The sequence below is a fragment of the Anneissia japonica genome, unplaced genomic scaffold, assembly GCF_011630105.1.
Source record: "Anneissia japonica isolate Jap-2015-1 unplaced genomic scaffold, ASM1163010v1 scaffold287714_len2871179_cov188, whole genome shotgun sequence".
Lineage (NCBI taxonomy): Eukaryota > Metazoa > Echinodermata > Crinoidea > Comatulida > Comatulidae > Anneissia > Anneissia japonica.
In genome coordinates, this window is record NW_022755542.1 from 146,787 (window position 1) to 168,500 (window position 21,714).

The window sequence follows — 21,714 nt, forward strand, 5'->3', positions numbered from 1 at the left end:
GGCATGACGTTTTTACGAACGGGACTTTGCTCTCTTGTTCTATTTATACTCTTTGCTAATAATGTGAAAGATATTAAAGTATGGCGTTTCTATCCTAGTCAATCTTAATCCTATCAATGGGAATTCTTCTATTAAACAAATACTGTTCTTTGCTTCGCAAAAAGATGTCAATAGCATTTTAATCACTAACAGTTAGTTGTGATGGGAGATCTATTTCTTTAAAAAAAAATATCTTTACTTTTGCTAGATTTAAGTCATAAAACAAGGGTGCCAATCTACAAAATACAGAGACACTTAGCATTAATTTACTTTACTTTTATCCAATATATTGAACCAGAGTGCTCACCTTTAAATTAGTTCTAGTAAATTTACTTGAGAAAGAGCTTTCAGTCATAAATCTAATCATTTAATTACTTTAGTTACGACATGATATTTTTATTTTCAAAAGAAAAGAATACTTACAAATACTAATAAAATTTAATTCATGTGTTTTTTTTTTAACATAACAGGACACCCACGATCATTGAAGAGTCTTTGTCGGTTTGTTATCAGAGAAAATGTGTACTGCTTAAGTGAACTTCATCAACTGCCGCTTCCAACATTAATGGTCAGCTACTTGAAATACAAATTTGATTAGTGATCGCTTACTAATTCCTTTTAACAGCCAAAGACCATTGAGTCGTCGTACGACTGTCGGCCGACGAATACATTTCCGCTCTCTGTGAGCGATTGACAACACGACAGGACACCGCCTGCTGATGTTTGATTGCATTCTAGCAATCGTCATTAACAACCAATATATCGTATACGAAACGTCGTGTTCCATTCTTCATAAAATCAACGACGACAATGATGATAACGTGGGTTGGCTACGACGAAATGACGATGATGATATGCTTTCAGTATGTAGTCAAAAATAAACAATGACACCAAGAATCGTCTTTAGGTTTATTTGAAAATATACAGAAGTACTTGAAAATGATATGCACAATAATGTATTAGTAAGCCGAGTCCGATCTAGTCATGCATTTATTTTGCTATCGTACATTGATGACTAAGATAAAATCCAGTCTATTTGCTACGACGTGTACACAGAATATTAAATACATTACCAAACAGGTTGAACAAATCACTTGAATTGTCTATGTACGTGTACACACAATTGATTGGATGGTATTACACCAATATACTAAAATGATGTAAATAAAAAAAAAATAAAAAACATTTGTATTAAGAATAAATATAATAAAACACATAACAAAAATAAGAAAATATATTCATATACTTGCACTGGATGATATTGTATGATAAAAATTATTTTGGATTATGCAATTTGCAAAATTAACTTCCATTAAGAAATTTGTTTTTCCTAAAAATTACGAAAATAAAAAAAAAATTATCTTGGGGACATGGTACTTTTGAAATACTATATAATATTAAATTATACAATAACACTGAGTTATATCATGGAGGTTATACTACACTGACTATACACTATGTACAAGTCTCACTGATATTTAAAATGGACGGATAGTCTCGTGATTAACAAATGTTTAATCTGCTTTGTACATTAAATTGCACTACAATAATGTTTCAACCTAAACGCTTCATATTTAATAAAGAATATAACTATACAAAAATAAATACAAGAGATTAAAATTACCCAACAGGATATTTTGTAATATAATCATAGAGGTACCTTCAGTGGCGTATTTAGGGGTATTGGTGGGGGAGGGGGGAATGTGAGTGATCAGACTCGATGACAAATTGAGTGGCGCAATTATGGCAAAATAAAGTAATTTTCAAATACTTAGTGTAACTTCCTTGCTTTTAAAAAAGGGTGGGGAAGCGAGTGAGTGAGGGGGTGGGGAGAACCTTATGTTGGAGGGGTGCATTCCAACGCACCCCTAGATTCGCCGCTGGATATTTCTGCTATGATTAAGAACCCGTAAGCTTACATTCATCCTAGCGAATGAACTTTCCTCAGACAACTGACCAATTTACACATAGCCAGGAATATGCACATGTCCCAGAAACATGGTTTACACTTATCTGTCATTTTTAGGATCATCGTGCGCCACAATATCTAAGAAATAGGACTTAGAGGAAGTAAAACCAACAGCTATAAATGCTACTTTAATGCATTTTTCCCTGTTCTGGTTGTAAGAAAAAAAATGCAGAGATGCCTAAATTCTTTTACCTCATTCAAACAACATTTTGTATTGGCAATGAGGAAAAATTACTGCATTACTCATGCACATAAATCTGTAAATCATAAATGGACAGCCCAGGATTGGCCCCCACCCCCATTGCATCGCTCAAGGGTTCATGGCCAATAATAACTCACCTTTGCACTCTAGAATGTGAAATTAACCGCTGGGCTAAAATCCATAGTTACGTTATAAAAGCAATTAAAGGTTGAAAAATTGGCCTTTCAAACATCTATAATTATATAGTACTGCAATTGAAAAAAAAATAGTAATATAGTAATTAGTAACATAGTAATTGAAAAAAAATGCCAGAAATAACAGCCACACATTAAGTGAGATTTTATTACAGTATATTGTTTTGCGAATTTTTTATCAGAGGAGGGCAGAAAAAAAAAATTTAAATAAAATTTTGGTTTTGTCAAAAAACATTCAGATAAAAGAGAAAATTAAATTTTATTAGTGAATGTAAATATACAGTGTAGTAATGGAATGGTTAAATGCTTTAAATTTATTTAATTAGGAAGAAAATACATATCATATTTTTAGACATTTCAAGGCAGCTTTATATAATGATTGCTAACATAAACATAACATAAACAATGCAAACATAACACTGCCGTGGAGCCCCAGTAACCGTATTCAAGGGATGGAGTTTAGCAGAAAGGTCCCTTTTCTGTCCTTGATGTTGAGATAAAAACATAGATTATGACATCACCATGTGAGGGCACTACTCCTAGAGTTCAATTTTGTGTTGTCTGCATTTTTTTGCTATCTCCTCTTTGTGCTTAATTGCCAGCTTCAATAGCTGCTTTTATCTGTAGGTACACTGGTTCATCCAGAGAATTTCGTGCGGTAGCAGTTTTAGGGTGATTTTCTCCAAACACCTATAATGTTGATATAAACATTGAGTGTTAAGAACAGAGTCTTATTATGCGCGAGTGTGTTCTACTATTGCGTGTGTCCAACTATTGCGCAAGTGACATTAACCACAATCATTTTATTCATATCCATATTGCCAAGTATTGCGAAGAGTGTCAGTGCGCAAACTACTTGTTATATTGTTATATTAAAAGGCACATTATGGCACACATGCAATAAACTATATTACACTATCATTCTAATATGCCCAGGTAATGCAGACGCACAATGAACACTGAGCAACCAGCACTTGGATGGATTTACAATACAGGGACTATAGCAGGCGTGGGCATTAAAATTGGTTGGAAGGCCAAAATGGATTTTTGATTTAACACAGAGTGACACGCCTAAACTGATGTTTCCGGTGAGCTTCCAAAAGCCTCCAAGCACTACACCACTTTATTCTTAGTTTTAATGTTACTTTTTACATATGATCCGTGTCGGGCCAAAAATAAGGTGTGTTCAAGCCAATGTTGCTCTTTTAGGCTGCACACATAGGGGTTTTTAATTCCTTTTTTGCCCACCTGTGGCCTATAGCAACTGCTCTACAACCAATAGTTTGATTATTAAATGGTCTTTGTTATATTTTTGTGTTTCCTACTGTTTAGGCATAAACATATTATTGGAAAAAATAAAACGTTTCTTACTGACCTACTTTTTTTCTTTTCCCAAAACGTGGCCAACATAAGAATTTTTTTTTTTTGGCTTTATCATCAACAAATTCAACTTACCTCTATAGCTTTATTGTACCACTTGACATAATATTCGTAGGCAGTCTCGTAATCTTCTATATCTTCATAGAATATACCTATGTTGCTTATCAGCCTGACCATCAGCTTGCAGTTGCTTCCGTATGCTTGCTCACACTGTTCATACGCTTTTTTGTACCACTTCAAAAAAAAAATTAAACATTCTGGATTACGATCCTGTTTATAAAGTTGGTTTGGGGCTGGGCTCGTAAGCCTGTTTTCCACTAGGCGAATTTATTCGCGAGAACAGAAAGAGTCGGCTTATGCGCATTCACATCTGTATCGGAGTTTTGTGAATAAATGCGCAACCAATCTCCGGAAGCGAACCGACGCTTTGATTCACGCGAATAAATTCGCCTAATTAAAAACCAGCCTTATAGAAGGTCGAATATATACTGGTTTGAGTTCTGGCTCATATTATATGATGTGATTTATACTACATTGGTCTGGAGGCGGGCTCAAATAAAAGGTGCTGATTACACTAAGCTGGTTTGGGCCAGGCACATATACATAGTATGGTTTATACTAAGCTGGTTTAGGATCTGTGGCTTATATAGCCCCAGTGCCTTGAGACAATTTGATTGTGGAAGTACCATATTTTGATGGCACTGATTATGCTCAACTTACTTCCAATTGTTCATCTGATCCTCGGTCAAACATAATAGCTTTTGTCATGGTAGCTTCTGCCACCTTCCCAAGATCTCCAAGCTTAAAACAACAAGCAAATGATCGTGTTACTTACAATGGTATGGTTTAGTGATTCAAGTGGCCATGCAATTAAAGCATGGGGCCTTAACCTACACCTTAACACCAGTGCTGGTTAGAAAACAATAAAAACACACACAGAAATATACAGGATTGTTATTGAGGTGAGGGGGGTGTGAGAGGGTGTGCAATTGGGATCAGGGGGAAAGCTGGTTGGAAATCAGCTTAAATTTGTCAAAATACTGGCTTAATGATAGATTGCTTGGTAAAATGTAAAGATACAAAACTTACTTAATCTTTATTACAGAAAATAACAAATTTATATTCAATACATTCTTGACTGTTGAAAAAAAATGGACATTTTCAGATTTAAGTGGGTGCATATACACCCAGATATTGGCTTAAGATAGGCTCATTGCGTATACTATACTGAACCACAGCAGAGCATGGTTACTATGGTGTTCTGGTCCAGCCCCTGCTGTGGACTAGACGTTAGCATTGGTTGCCAGCATTTAACATCATGATGGGACCCTTTGGAGAGAAGGGTGTAGGAATAAAATAGTATGAGTGCATGAGGAAAATAGTAACATGCTGTATAATTCTAACAACTTTAACATTATCTTTGATAATAAAGAGCAATGCGAGTCCTGGATTACAAGCTTCACTGAATGAATTATTTCTCTCTATAGGACAATACAGTAGAACCCCCTCATTTGGGAAACCTGTATATGCAATAACATTTTAGTGACAAGTCATGACAACATTTGTTTTTGGCTTCAAATGTGTCCAAATAATAAGAGTTCTACTGCATATATAATCTTAGCATCAATAAATTACCTCTTCAAATATTGTCAGTGCTTTCTCAATGTGTTTCAATGCCTCTTCTTGGGCGCTGTCTGCATCCAGTGTGTCGTCACCTTCACATTCATAAAAGGTGTTTAGAGTAAACGATAATGACATGAGAGAAATTCCCATCTTGTACTATAAAAGAAATGTAAATTTAGAGGGCGCTGTAATTATAAAGTGTCCCATACAGTTCCGAGACAGTGGTGGTGCCAGCAGTTTGAGTGGTGGGGGACTGGAGGGTAGGAGGAACAGTCCTGGACAGTCTCTGGCCCACTAAACCGTAAAAACTCTCCCCATGAAACCTAGCAGGAATTTCTATTTGGGGACCCTGATTAAGGCTCTAGTAGGCCCCTTGGTTCGGAACCCACTGTCAGACATGGCGGACCCCTTGACGACCCACCACTGTTGCGAGAAATATCATATAGTACATACAACCATTTATATGCTGTTCCAAGTAAAGACATGATAATTTAATTTTTATTTGACTATGGAACTCTTTGCTACAAACTGTAAAACATATAAAGCCCTGTCCTGTATTTTCTCTGATTCTTATCGTATGAACGTTAATAAAATGCTAATTGAATAAAATTGGTATTACAAACCTTATAATATTGATAATTTGTTTATTTGGAATTACCTTGTGATAGTCTCCGGTTAACGTTTCCCTGATTTGCACTGACTTCCTAAAGTACTCAATGCATGGCTTCAAATCCTTAATGTTTTCTTTATTAATATATTCATGTAACTTAGAAATCTGAAATCAAGGGAAATCAAAGGTAAAAAATTAATTATTAATAAAGCAATTAATAATAATAATAATAGTGTAGTTTTATATAGCGCACAAATCCATCTAATGTAAGATGCTCAGGGCGCTTGAAATGTGGACTAGGAACTCGATCAATGACTTTCTTTGCCACTAAGGGTGCCTTCGTGTCTGTGCTACCCGGTAACCCGGTACCAGCAACTCTCGTCGTCCACCACACATGATGCACATTATAGCAAGTAACAGGGCGGATCGAGGAATTTGAAATAGAGGGGGCCCAGGGAGGAACTTTCACAGATGGAGGGTCCAACCACCTCAGATGACTTAACGTAATGGCATTACATCCTAAATATTACCATCGGAGCAAAGTCGAAAATTCACAACCGTGACCAGCGTCCCAACTCAAACTCAACACCGATTGGTTGGAAGCCCAATGCTGTGCCACATGCTTTCACATAGGATCTATGTTACAATACAATAACATTTTAAATGTGTATATAAGGATTAATGAATTACCATCATGTTGCATTCTCCATGGAATCATACTGACACAGTTTATGTATGGGATTAAGAATCCTACTACACAGTAGCTCACCTCATCATAGAGTTCACCATAAAGGGCAAACAGCTCCACCAATCGTTCTGGTCTTCCACCAAGCTGCTCTTCTTCGATGTTGAGGGCGATATCGATGTAACCCTTGGCTACAGTGTACTCACCAGCTTGTACCCTGAACAAATAATAATTTAATAATTTGCGATTTGTATAGAAACACCCCGCCACAGTGAGGATGATAAACACTGAATGACCTGAAGTGTGGAGAAGACCTCTTAATATCAGACAGAGCAAGGAAGTCATTCTCGACACCACACTTAAGAACCAGGTCAGACTGCCAGGATATCAATCTTATTTTCAAATAACAAAGTTCATGTGTTGTTGTCCATAATAAATGTGAATTCTACAGTGCAAAATGAGATGGAACATTAGATAGTGGTAGTTGGACAGCAGGAATAGTGATAATATTGTTTCATTCAATCCCCCTAGAAGGTTTCAGTTGTAAAGTGTAGACAAAGACAGTGTACTTTTTATTGAACCCTGAAAATGGGTTAAATAACTCTGAAATAATTAAAAAAAAAATGTAAACCAAAACATGAATAATATATTGCATAATAATCATAAACACAGATAAAAACTAGAATACTCCTTTTATAAAGTATCACAGTCGTGTCGTCACGACGCCAGGTGGCGCTCTCTGTTGTTCATTACGCCCAAGAGTATAAAACTGCAAGAGGTCTGACTGCCGGGGATTCTTTGGAATGCAATCCTATTTCAAAAAGTACTACCCAAAAGGGGCGTGGCCTTTAAAAGAACGTAAAGTGCGTTCATATCGAACACGTGCTGCGCGTCTATAGAATGTATGCTGGAATTTGAAACGCAGCACTTGTTTAATGCGAACGCCTTTTACGTTCTTATGAAGGACACGCCCCTTCGTGGGATTACTTTTTAACATTCCATTGCATCTATAAAAAATAAGGGCAGTCGGACCTCTTGCAGTTTTATACTCTTTGATTACGTCTGAATGACTGCATAGGCTTTCTGGAATAGGCACTTTAAAATCTAATATTTTACCATCAAAAATGTACTAAAAACACAAAAGCTCGCATTATATTAGTTATCGATTAGACATTTAATCATCAATTAAAATTTACAAAGAAAAAGTAAGATTAATAATTGTCAATGGTTTGTTAGTGGCGAAAATGGCATCGGGTTGAACGCATTTTGTAATGATAGCAACGGAGTAGTATCACATGGTATCGTGATGTAACACTGTAGTACTCTATGTTGCAAAGTAAAAGCATAGCCTCCCCATAGTGTGATTTTTCTCTTAAAATTGATAAGTAGGAATTAGAAACCAATCAGTCTTACCAAACTTTAGTTACATATATGTTTAAGCTTGCGGTACACCACCAAGGCAGTTCTGGAAAGAACTGTTGTAGTTGAGAAAGTCTCGAAGACAATTGAAGCAACTCAGTTGAAATGTTGAGACTTTCTCAACTACAACAGTTCTTTTCAGAACTGCCTACGTGGTGTACTGCAAGCTTAAACATATGTTATTACTTCGCCATGCAAACCTTCAAACAAACTTTATTTATCGTTGTAGCAAACAATTTACTACGACCTTAGGCTCCATCTTCTTATTACTAAACTTCAGTTATCATCTAGCCTGAATTACCTGATTAGTGAAACACGAAAATGAGCAATTGGCATATTCACACACGTACCAAAAACAATACGTTCCTTCTTATTACTACAGTATCATCAAGTTTGAAACCAATCAGACTTACCAAACATTAGATATTGTGGTAATAACAAAAGACCAACAACAGTGAAAACAACAACATGACAAACATAGGCAAAAAACAATGGCCTTCCCGGAGCTTCGCTCCTTTGGGGAGGCTAACGAAAGAATTAAATTAAAAGTAGGGAGCTTTCGATTTGTGCGACGGTTTGACGCTAGAATGGAATCACTCATGCGTGACCGTCCTACCTGGCGTCCTACGTTCTCTGCATACGTAGATTTGACCAAATTGCATTCCAGAATCTACTTGACGAGGTGACCTTAACTTTTACTACGTCCTACCATTGTCATGCAATCAAAAGCTTCCTATTGTTGATCTTAACTTTTCAACTTTTGAATGAAGACTTACAAAAGTTTTGCAATGTTTTCATATCGTATACAATATTCTTCAAGTCCAAACGTCTCTTTGTCAATTGCTTCCAGAATTTTCCTATAGTGGCCTTCCATACATTGGTAGCCACCAACCTAAAAAGACATTAGGTCAAAAATGACGATGAAATTAGTGCATTTAGTAAAACTAAAGAAAATCTGACGACATTAGTTTCACTGACAAAACTTGGATTTGTTGCAGGGTTTTTACCACACCTTGATTTTGCCATACATTTTTCATATTCTTAAAACATTCTGTGAAGTTGCCATGGCGAATTTTATTACACCTTTTCCAGGTTCACTGCGAATTTTGAAAACACAAGTTCATTCCTTATCAATTTAGTTTTGCCTACTCTTTCCACCTCAACACTACAGAACGATGATTTGAGATGAATTAACTGTGTTCCTCAGTAGCTCTTTGTCCTTCTGGATGCTAATTTTTCTCCCCTTCTTGGTAGATCCCCATGTCCACTTGGTGTCTAGTAAATCTTGTCCATTTGATAGAGCAGCTTTCTTTGCCCAGTCAGTTGTGTGGGTCTCTGAACCAGTTTCCCTTCGCTATTATACTACTTTCCTATGGTCAACCAGTTTCCTTTGTCAATAAAAAAATTAGTGACAAGATTCCTAAGCCCATTCGCCTGACCCACTTCCTTTTAGTAAACTTAATAATAACCTACCTTACGCCAGTATAACAGAAGTTGGGAACTGTAATATTCATTGAACAAATGGTCAAAGACAGGCCATTCAGTCAAACACTTAGCCAAGCGATCCGTATCATTTACTTTGACCAGGTGGTAAGGGTACTCCTGCAGATAAAAAAAAAAAAAAAAAAAAATATTTAATAATATTACAGTGTTTGTCAAATTCTGAGTAATTGTTAAAGTAGTTCTTTCACTTGATATCATACTTACAGATTCATCCCTAATTATAACTGTTGAGAGAGCAAACATCTAAAGTCCAAAGTCTGCTCAAATATGCTATATTGTGTATTGTGTGTCCATTTTAAAATTGCTAGCTAAATCAATTAAATTCAATTTTTCAGAGTCATTTAAACTTAATATCTGGCCAATCAGAACAGGTCCAGGAAAACATACTTGTTCCACAAACACATGTGTTTGCATACCTTTATGCTGTCGTATTGTAGTGACTTCAGCAAAATCCAAGAGACAGGTCTTAGTAAAAAGGTCCACTGAAGTCAATATATTATAAAATATAAGCAAAAACTTTTCTTACCTCTACTTTGCGGTCAACATTCTGCTCATTCTCAAAAAAGTTTGCGAGCACCATATGCCAAAATGCATACACATCCTCTCTTTCAGATCCATCTTGTGCGTGAAAATATCTGCAATAAAATGAATAAACATCTTTCACAATCAATGATGATTGGCTCATCAGCTACAAGAATGTGATGCTATTAGTGTTAAAACACCATGGTCTCACCATGACAGCTGATAAAGCTGATGATGGCAATAATGATGATAATGATTAGGATGATGATGTTGATAATGCTGATTATGTCACTGTACCTACTTTTTCCTCACAGCCTTACTGAGTGAGCGATGGTAGAAGTCAAGCCTGCCCTCACCGCTGTCCCCAAATGGTCTAAGGAAGGTACGTAATGCACGGTACACAGCGGCCCACTTAGCAGCAGATAGTGGCTGGCTTCTAATTGGTTGATCATCACTGTCTGCTTCTGTAGACATGTGAAAAATATAACAACATGAATGTTGGTGTTGATGAGTGTGATAATGATGTTGTTACTGATGATGATGATGATGATGATGATGATGATGATGATGATGACGATGATACTAATGACGATGATGATGACATTGATAATGATGATAACAATTCTTTAATTGTCATAAATACAGATATATAGAAAAGTAATGCTGACGCTGAATGTTAAATAATAATTAAATGATGAAGATAATATAGTCTCACACAATTTTAAATACTATATTATATTAAACAATACAGTATTTTAGTGATGAAATTAATATGGGTTTATGGTAATTATGACAAAATCTATATAGAGAAATACAAATTTAGCCAATTAATAATATTAAAAGATTTACCTTTTTTCAATTTGGTAAAGTTCTCCTCAGATGGAGTGAGTAGTGATACATCTCCTCCAAGTACTGATAAAAGTTCTGTTTCCAGAAGTCCATGTGAAGAAGTTTCCAGAAGGCAGAGGGTCGCTATCATCAGAGTTCCACCATTCTCTTGTTCAAATCGTGTAAGCACTTGTCCCAGTAAACTAAGTAAAGCAATAATAATTTTCCAACAAACCCTGACAAAATATTAGTTGTAAGTTTTATTTAATTATACTCTATAGAATATTATATAAAAATTGTTTTTCTTTGTCTATAACGAATACTTAAGTATGAAGTATTAGTATTAGCACAACTAACAATGGCGGATCCAGGAATTTGAAATAGAAGAGGCCCAGGGTGGGTCCTTCAGAGGCGGACAGTCTAGACAACCTTAGCCTCGGAAATAGCACTCTCAGACTTAAATTAGAATATAATTTTCTTTTTTTTCTCCTTATATTTTATTTTGAAAAAGTTAGGGGGCCACAGGATGGCTTACTCGTCACTTGAATCTGCCACTGACTAAGAAAAAAACTGAAGCATAAAGCACAGGTTACAAGGTTCATGTATGATTGCCCACACAACATTTTACAAAAAATATGGTCTTTTTGACCCCTTAAAAGGAAAAAAAATATTAAAATCAGCTTCTTAACTTACTCAAGTAAATCATCTGCAAGTGACTTGATCTTTTCTGTGACTCGGCTAAAGTCACCAAAGACACGTAGCTCCTCGCATGCAATCGCTAACCAAAGTGGGTTCTTTGACGATTCCTTAGATAGAAGACAGGTCATCTGCTCGAGGTCAAGTTTCTTGTGATAGTTGCTTAAAATCTCTAAAACAATTTCCTGTAAAAATTAAAGTTCTGCACTGAAAAATATGAACAAAAACTAGTTTGTGAAGAAGCATGACAACACCACAAATAAAGACAGGTATGTGTCCTCTTGTTTTATGTGTACACTCTGAAATGTACTCAACTGTGTATATTTGAGTGAAATTAATAAAATATAAATATATAACAGACTGGACTGTCAATCAAACTTAACAACTGACCAATCATAGAAGTGCCTGGAATATGTGCATGTCCAACCAACAAATGTGCTGTCCCACAAACACATGTGTTTATGTACATTTATGCTATTGTTTTGTGGGACTTTAGCTACAATATCCAAGGTGCAGGGCTCAGTGGAATAGTCCATTGTTTGTAAAACAACATACAGTACAACACACTAAGGATAGGCTCACCTTTCTGGATGGTACATCTAGCGGTGTAACTGGAACTTCTAATGGTCCGTGAGGTCGTGCTAACAGCGTTACATGTGGTGGTGTGTCATTTATCATTGAGAAGATGCAGCGAACTTGTGGAGCAAGTTCCCGTGGTAACCAACTTAGCGCTCCATGACCTTTCTCTTCATCAACCTACAAAATTAGAAATTTTTCAAAACTATTAGCCATGGGATAATTAATGGAACTTTACACAATTATCTTGAATTATTCATGAATTACCTGATTGAGGGCATCAACAAACATTATAACAGGCTTAGAGTTGGGATTGGACAATACCCCAGCAACAAGCAGAGCTGCGCCCTCATAGTCCTTGGGCATATTGGAATCCTGTGAACAGTCAAAAAACAACAAAACTAGAGTAAAATTTATCAAGCCTAGTAGTTATTAATCTTAACAAAAACTAATCAATACATAGATTATATTTTTGGTGAATTTAAAAACTATTATATTTTTATGTATTGAATGTGATAATGTATTGCTTTTACATCTCCTAAATGTAATTTTTCATACAAATAAAAATCTGACACCAGACAAAATTGTAATAATATTGATAAAAAACAAAAATATTTGGCTATTATAATTTTATCAAGAACTTTTAAAAGTCCTTGATTTAATAACATTGTCCAACCTTATGCATATAATTATGCAATGAATACACTGTATATATAAAATGCAAATATGTTATATAACATGAACCAAAATATCTGTATAAAAGCAGAGCACTCTGTGATTGGTCCATTTGACTTACATTACAAATCTTCAATTCCTTAAGGAGTCGCTTCAAAATCATCTCTTGATCCGTAGATCCTGGAATGGCACCGACAAAATGGTAGAAGACATGCCAACCAATATCACCTCCTCTAAGTTGAAAAAAACCAGTAAGCAACCTTAACAATAGCTTAAGTATTAAAAATTCATAGCCAATTACACTGCAGTTGAACAGCTTGGTAGTGCTTGTTTATACGTGTAAAGTTTGACTAACTTGCAGGCGTGGAAATTTTGCTCTAAAAACCTCTCCCCATGGTTGGGGGGGGGGGTGTCCGGGACATTCTCCCCCACCCCCAAATGTTTTTTCCATCCTAGATACCTGGAAATGCATTCTTTGCAACTTTATGGTTGTATTTACAACTGAATATCTGTTAAGAATCATACATTTTTTCTTGAGAATGCATATTTCTGCCATCCACGATCGAAATTTGAATCCAAACCAACTTAACCTTGGTGTAGTGCATCATTGATTTGTGTTTGAATGTATAACAGCAAAACCAATCCTACTTTAAGTACAGTAGTTGATGAATATTTAGCTAGAGAGCTAGAAATTATTAATATATTTTTTACATTGGCAATATTACATATATGCGCAACCTTAAGCGTGAGAGAGTCGCATGCCGAATGCGTGAGCCTTGACATCCTACAATACATCAAGCTCAAGTAGTGCCTAAACCTCTGATCACCTTATTGTGCGAGCTAAGCACAATTCACCTAATCATGGAGCCTTCCCGCCTTCACGTCCCCCTCCCATCAGCCACTCCATATCAAGATGCCTAGATATGCCACTGAATTCAAAGTTTTGTTATCTTATGGGGTTACATAATTTTTTAGGTGAAAAACCTACCCTGGAATTTCTCCACTACTGGCCTTATGTGAGGCGACATCAGCTGCTTTGGCCATTATGGATGACTTGCCGGAGCCTGGTCCACCGGTTAAGATCAATGGCATGCCAGTGCCCAAGTCTGTCACATAGTTTGCAATCTACGAACAAAACAAAGCACATAGATAGGCTGTCTCCTAGTCCAATAAAAATTGTCTTGTCAATGAAATGAAAACTTGACAACTGAGAAAAATTTATTTCAGTGGGTTATCAGAAGACGCGCATGCGGTGCTCCAATCCTTGTGATCGGCTAGATAAGGCCTGGCTAGGGTAGGGCTAGATGTAAAGATTAAATTCCCTAACTTTCCGAGGCATAGCAGTACCTTACTTGCAGTATAACTTGGAATAGGCCTATACACATGCATCAAATGTGGAATTACTAGTATTACATAATGGTTTAAGCAGGATAAACCTAGTTTGTAGGCCTATCATCCTTGACTACAATGGAAAAGCATAGGCTAAAATACAGTTTGTGTCTGACAACGGAGCAGATACAAAACATAAAATGAGATTTTTGTTTTCACAAAGAGACACAAACTTTGCTGTACATGTAAACAACAAATGCTGGGTTTATTTCTATCACGAACAGACACAAACTTTTCACGCTTTGAATTGTTTAATGCTTTATCTTTAAATATATGTAAAAAAATATTGAAAATTTTGATATCTTGATAGTGTAATTTACGGATTTGTGAAGCAGTCCACTTCAAACACAATTTCTTAAAACCTTGTTTTGGTCAAACATTAAGTTTGTGTCTCATCGTGAAAACGATGACGAAATAGCTAGAGTTGCGGTAGACAAACTCACTTTATCTAAAATCTCATTTCTACCGAGGACAACAGTGCATCTGCTCTTCATGAACGATTCGTGAGCCTCCTTCTCTTGCTCGAACACATCTAGTTTACCTTCGAACAATGGATACTGTTCTGCGATCCTCTCTTGAAAAAATTTGAAGACCTTTGACAAATAAGAAATACAATTTTCTTTATGTTATTTGTGACACAAATTATTTATTATATTGATAGACACCATATGCAGTCAAAATTATTCTAAGGATCTTATAAATTGGTATTACTAAGTCATGTTTGCATTGCAATAATCACATAAAAAATTAATTGAAATATTATCACAAAACCCAATAAATGAAATGTCATGCATTTGAAACTTTTGAAACTATTCAATGATAATAAATCTATTGAAATAAAAAAAATGGATCAGATATGAAGTGATAACAATTCAAAATATGCAAAATTAGTATAAAAATCTAATATTAACATTTGAATGAGAATGAAAATAAAAATAAAATAAAAACATACAAATATGTACATGCAAAAGTGACTCATATCATAGAATTTGGTACATGAAACCTCTATTGTAAACATTCACTGAGGGTGCACATGTGCAATCCATGCTTTAAATGAAGACAAAACATACCACATGGGAGAAATCTTTAAGACATGGCTTCGGATTTGACATCTACTTGTAGACCAGCAACAAAGATTACAAAAGAAATAGATTTATTACATACAACAGATAATAAGAGTGAAAATAAAAAAAAAACAAAACAGTGAAAAGTGAAATTTAAGAAGAAGACAGAATAGAGTTGTAAAATTCCATAGATAAATTTTTGTATAAGGTCGTAACACTATAATAATAATAATAATAATAATAATAATAATAATAATAATAATAATAATAATAGTGTAGTTTTATATAGCGCACATATCCATCTAATGTAAGATTCTCAGGGTGCTTGATATGTGGTCTAGGAACTCGATCAATGACTTTTTCGCCCCTAAGGGTCCCTTCGTGCCTGTGCTACCCAGTAACCCGGTACCAGCAACTCTCGTCGTCCACCACGGGGCTGTCTGTTTCAGTACACCGGGGTATCCCCCTACCATTGTATACACTGGGCCTACGGTTTATAGTCCTTATCCGAGAAGACTTGTTCTACCACCAGAACCATAGGCGAGCGTGCCGTTCGAACCAACGCCGATATTATGGCTATAACTTGCGGCGCCCCTGCTAACTGCTCGGCCATTCGACTCGCCTGGGAAAAGTGTGACTGAGTTTTGCAGAGGTAGGGGTATTGTGTGGGTAGGGGAGTGTGTAGAATCATTTTTTTCCCTAGGCTCCACTCTGGTTCTGCTAAAGAATATAGTATTATCTGACTCACACAGCATAACAACATCCACAACATTAAAAATGTAAAAACTTGAACAGAAGGCCTGGATTACTTTTTAGGACTGTTAGATGGGCTATTTTCCAGATGGGCTATTTTTTCAAGACTACTTTTGCTGTACATTTTGGGAATTACTACTATAAAACAATAGGACTATTGAAAATATTTTTCAACTATAAAAATAAAAAAAATCGCAGCACAGGACTTCATTACGAGATGGGCTCCTTCTCGAGATTAAGTCCATAAAACTCTTATTTGAGGTTTCACATTATTTATATCACACACATTGTTGACAAAAAATGTTTATATAGACAAACAAAAATTGGAGTCTGAATTTAAAAACAATTGTCACTTTAACAACAAAAATTTAGAAACTTTAATTGGAAGAAAAATTAGGGCTATTCATTAGACCATGAAAAAAACTTTTAAAGTTTCACCTTGTTTGTGAATTCGCCATGGAGACCATCAAGACTAACTTTGCCAGTGTCAGCATCGACTCCACCATAGCTGCAGTTGTAAGTAAACACATGGTCAGCCTGAAATACAAAAAACACACTATGCATCTCAAATTCTCTGTACAATGTGGTGATGTGTGTGCTGTTGTTGTCTGGTTATTTTATGTTCACAGAAATTGTTAGTGACCTTCAATCTTTTTTGGTGTTGAATCAAAAATTCACTTTGGACCTATGACCAATTTGGGCTCCTATAAAAGGTTACGATAGATTTTCAAGATTTTGTTTATGCTGGAGACTGTCATTAATGATAATGAATATAATGGAGGGTTATGATGATGTTTATGATGAGGAACTCAAGCCCACATGATAATAATGATGTTGATAATGAGGAGGTTGTTGATGAGGAGGAAGCATAATATGAATGTTATTGATAAAACAAAGAAAACCCAGTAAAAGCCATTAAAAAAGAATGACCTTATAATAAAATCATATATTGTGTGACAATTATTATACCTGGAATCTGTTTGATAGGACATCTTTCAGAACTTTCAGCTTATGCTCAGCGACTGGATTGGAGTCTAAGAAGTCATCTTTGTATTGATTAGGAAGTGAGTCTAGGAAGTTTGTGTCTCGAATTGCAAACAGAGCTGCAAAAACAATCATCATGAATTCAATGTAACCTTTTATGTTACATATTCAGATATTGCCTACATTTAGAAAAGGTATTATTATTATTATTATTATTATTATTATTATTATTATTATTATTATTAGGAACATGGGGCCAAGATCTTTGCAAATATATATTGTTTATTTTTATGATGCAACAAACAATCCTTAAAAAGTTGTTGTTTATTTGACTTTTGGTGGTCTAAACATCTGACAATAAAAGCTTGATGACGCTCTGTCTACTTCACCTTCATTGCTGTATATTTTATCTTGGCTACCAAAAATAATTAATTCAGGAATTTGAGCAAGAGTAGGTGAACTTAACCAGAGGACTCAAAAGATTCTATAATTCATTGCACACTCATTGGGGTACTCACAATTAGGATTATCCTTCCTGTATGCACCATGGATAATCTCCATTTCTGTTACGGATAATCCATGGATCCACCTGTATTCAGATTTTACACTTTGAGGCACTTCACTGTCATTCGGTATCCAACCACAACGAGCACTGTACAGAAAGATATAGTAAAAGTGGTAAGAACAACAATGATTAAAAAAAACCCAAATAAACTAAAACCTGATAATGTGAGAGTTCTTTGTTCGTTTGTATGGCTACGTTCAGATTTGGAGATAAGCCAGGCTTGAGTTAAACCTGGCTCAACGTTAAGTCTGACTTAACTTTGCCGGGCTTTCAGACTAGCGGGATTAGCCAGGCCAGAATTTGCAGAATAATGAACTGTAACCAGGAAACGTGTTTCAAAACATTGCTCGTGAAACGTATGCTCGCTCACAGCATATGTAATTGAATGCTGATTGGTCATTTTATCACCCGAAGTCAAAGCAAGACCCCCCACAACGATTAAAGCCCGCCTTAGAAAAGTTAAACATGGTGGTGTGCCAGGCCTAGTTACTATAGGAACACAGCCTGACTTCAGATAAGCCACCAGGGGTGGTGCCAGGATTTGCCTGACGGAGGGGGGGGGCCGGGGCCCAGGTCCCTTACGGGGAACCGAATCCCCCGACGAAGGGTCAGATTTTCCCGACGAAAGCAAAGTGGGTGTGGTCGAGCTTCGATTAAAAGGCTTCAAAAGTGGTCCTGGGTGCGAAGCCCCCGAAAATGTTGACAATTTAGGGGTTTCAAAGGCTTATTTAATCGATTTTAGAGTACTATTATGTATGTTTTTCTCCCTGACAAATAGTGCTTTTTCTCCCCGATGGGGGGGGGGGGCAGCCACGATGTGTCGTTGTGTGCGCGTCGTGGCGTTGCGTGTTGTGCTGTTGCGTTCTTCATAAAATTGTATCAAGTGCAGAGAGTGCCCAGCTTTAGAGAAGGGCAAAGAGAGAATGAAAGTTACTCTTTTTTTGCAAAATAGTTTTACAACCAGCATCCATACAGGGGAGAAAATGAATATTTTATTGCCAAATGAAAAATGAGAGTGTATGAGGAAAATATGAAAGTATAAGGGAAATCTTTGAGCATTGCTTGAGAACCCATTGCATGTTCATAAAAAAGCAATGTTTGTAATTGTCTTGTATTATAGAGATATTTAATACATAACCCAGTTTTTTTAGCTGTACTCTGCCACTCTGACTCACCATGTCATGTTCAGAAAAAAAGGCATGATGTTGTCTTGGTAACACCTGTCAATTTCACCAAGGCATGTGCGGAGCGTTTCTTCTGAGGTTGTGTCTTTTGGGACACCCTGCAGTTCATGAACGGAAACATAAAGATTCATTTGTTACTATTATTTATAGCACGGTTTCCAAAAAGGTAACGATTTGCTGTCTAAATTAATATACTTTTTTAGTATTATTAATGATAAATATGCATATCTCAATATTATATTATATCTTTGTAAAAAGATTTACTAAACCAAATCTGAGTCAAAAACTTTTTTTATTGGCAGTATCTATTTATACACCAGTCTTTTTGACAATGTATAGTTATTGTACGATAACATCCAATCAGAAGACTGGTCTAACAATAGCCACTGCCTTTTAAAATAGTAATAAACAACGAAGAAAAATTCTCAAAGAATCTCACTTGGCTTAGTCAATCTAATGTTCATTTAATATTGGTAAAAAAACACTTATTAACTAAGCATAAAACACAGCAATTTTTAAAAATCTACTTTTTAAGTATTTTGTTAAGTACCAATATAATAAAAAAAACTGTTTTTGTTACTGTTACATGTTTTTCAAATGCCAAACAGCTAAAAATAAGTAATGAAAGCAAAAAAATATTTATAATTTTCATTTAAATGAATGGCTTACTTACCCATCGCAGATCACACTCAACGAGATGAAGTCTTCGCTTTTCACACCATTGCCTCAAATCAGGAAATACCTACCAAAATACAGTAAGCAATTTATCGTTGTTAGTAAACAAATGGTTTCAATTGTGCAAACTTGTAGCTACCACTCAATTATATCAGTTGTTATCTGTACTGTAACCTTTTAAAATTATTATTTTGTATTATATTATCATTTAATTGAATACTGTGACAGTTATTAGCATATCTTAAAATAGAGGATATATTCAGCATACCTCCTTAACCAGAACTTCTCTCTCTGCGTGGAAATCACGGAATGTTGACGAAACAAAGATTCGGACAGTTTTCCATCCTGACCGCTTAATGACTGGTTTGTTACGATGTCGCTTAATGTCGATGGTTTTGCGGGCACTCTCCCACTGCTGGGAAACATCATATTTGAAGTCAAAGTTGTTTGACGCCCCGCATCCCATCGTTGGTGGTCCTGTTTTTGAATTGTTTCTATTTTATGCGATAACCTGGATTATCGCTAATATTTTCCAAAAATAATTATCAATGTGATGAGCATCATTTATTGATAATATTGTATCATAATCATTACTATTTTCAATGTTATCATTATTAATATCACCATTACTGTTACCAAGATATTTATTATCTCTTAGCAGACTACTGAATAGCTCTATCGGAGACTGAGATTTATGTCACATGAATAATTTAAATGAAATTCATCATTTATTCAAATCTTTTGAGGTCAAATATGGTGGCATATATTAAATATTATTGATGATTACATTATTGAAATTAACAAAGAATGGAGTTGTAAAGTCATACATTAATACTGTTAAGGCAACCACAGGCCTAGGATGGTAGTTTACTATACTTCACAGACAATACCACTCAGTGTAACATATTCTGAGTCGTATGAATGATAGAGGAACTAAAGCTTGATCTATTAGGCCATATGTAGCAAATTGCTTACCTAATTAAAAATTAGGCCTGCTAGGCATTTCAAAAGTGACTCTCACAATAAGTGATTTAAAAAAAAAAGAAAAAAAAAGTACTGTAATAATCTAATATTTCTTTTTTAAATGGAGGTTTTACATTACATTTAGATTCAAATGAATAGTTTACTCACCCATCGCAGATGAAGTCTTCGCTTTTCACACCATTGCCTCAAAATCAGAAAATACATACCAAAATAAGCAATCTCTGTTTGTTATAATATGAGTATAATGGTAAACAATTGGTTTAAATTGTGCAAACTTGTAGTTACCACTCAATATAAATATCGGTTGATCTCTGTACTGTGACCTTTTAAATACATTTTTTTCTGACACATTTATCAAATATATTTTAATAATTGCATTAATTATGAATCCTTGACATAAACATATTTTATCTCTTTACTTTGAATTTACTTTGAGTTTAACATTCCAACAATTCTTTCTTCATAATTTTAAATACAAACTCGCCAGTAATATAATATTATTCCTAGCAATTTTCTGTGCTTTTGAGCTGGTTTTTGAGATATCAATCATCTGCATAATTAAAAAACCTTTACATTGTTTATGTATTACCTGAATGCAAATAAATTCTGTAATATAATTGCTGTCCTTTAAATTTGATTTTTATTTCTTTATTTTATTTTTTTGCTGATGATGTGATTCTTTGTCTTCATATTTTAATTGAAGTCAAAAGCTGTTTGTGGCCTTATAAGAGAGGCCTAGCAAAACGCTACTGCTACTACTAGGCCCAGGCCTAGCCTCCCCACAATAATAATAATATAGGCCTACCTAGGCCTAGGCTACCTAGCCTAGGCCAGACCAACGCCTGATATTAAAGGCAAGCCTAGAGCTTTTAACCAGAGCCAAACGCCTAACGTAATAATCATAATAAAAACAACAAACTGAACTTACAGTAATTACACCACGATAATGACGATGGGCGCTAATGCACTTTTGCACACGTAGTTTGTACTACAACTGCCATATATAAAAATGGATTATTATTATAATTTTTGTCACCTTAGCAACTTCGTACACACAATTCTCGAGCTGCCATTCGCTAGGAAACTTGAACTATTGCTAATGGTATCGAAGAAGAATGATCTATTTCGCGTATTTTGCATTAAAATTGATGGAACATCCGCCCTCCCGCGAATGGGGTAAAATTTGACCATTAGA

General features: G+C 35.5%; 2 protein-coding genes across 7 annotated transcripts in view; one reads left to right on the forward strand and one right to left on the reverse strand.

Moving 5' to 3' along the window:
* The window catches only part of LOC117123585 (ankyrin repeat and SOCS box protein 7-like), a 7,573-nt gene extending 6,444 nt beyond the window's left edge, over positions 1–1,129 (forward strand). For all 4 annotated transcript variants that reach the window (XM_033269574.1, XM_033269572.1, XM_033269573.1 and 1 more), the window contains one exon: positions 510–1,129. In XM_033269574.1, coding sequence (XP_033125465.1) covers positions 510–637 — 128 coding nt within the window. In that variant the 3' untranslated portion in view covers positions 638–1,129. The remainder of the gene's footprint in view (positions 1–509) is intronic.
* Positions 1,012–21,613, reverse strand: LOC117123584 (telomerase protein component 1-like). 3 transcript variants are annotated; one of them, XM_033269568.1, is made up of 26 exons: positions 21,448–21,613; positions 20,667–20,703; positions 19,804–20,057; positions 19,534–19,602; positions 18,852–18,958; positions 17,630–17,763; positions 17,097–17,230; positions 16,566–16,664; positions 15,381–15,422; positions 14,754–14,903; positions 13,910–14,046; positions 13,043–13,154; positions 12,514–12,621; positions 12,253–12,426; positions 11,668–11,855; positions 10,996–11,177; positions 10,448–10,610; positions 10,151–10,259; positions 9,595–9,723; positions 8,898–9,013; positions 6,787–6,919; positions 6,066–6,182; positions 5,420–5,563; positions 4,505–4,585; positions 3,860–4,018; positions 1,012–3,094 (listed from the first exon to the last, which is right to left on the reverse strand). In XM_033269568.1, exons 3-26 carry the CDS (start codon positions 19,999–20,001, stop codon positions 2,996–2,998), a joined length of 3,084 nt encoding a protein of 1,027 aa, XP_033125459.1. In that variant the 5' UTR covers positions 20,002–20,057; positions 20,667–20,703; positions 21,448–21,613; the 3' UTR covers positions 1,012–2,995. The 3 variants fall into 3 exon arrangements, with proteins under 3 accessions (XP_033125459.1, XP_033125460.1, XP_033125461.1); XM_033269569.1 differs by lacking the exon at positions 15,381–15,422; XM_033269570.1 differs by lacking the exons at positions 1,012–3,094; positions 3,860–4,018; positions 4,505–4,585 and adding an exon at positions 4,612–5,113.
* Between the last annotated feature and the right edge of the window lie 101 nt (positions 21,614–21,714).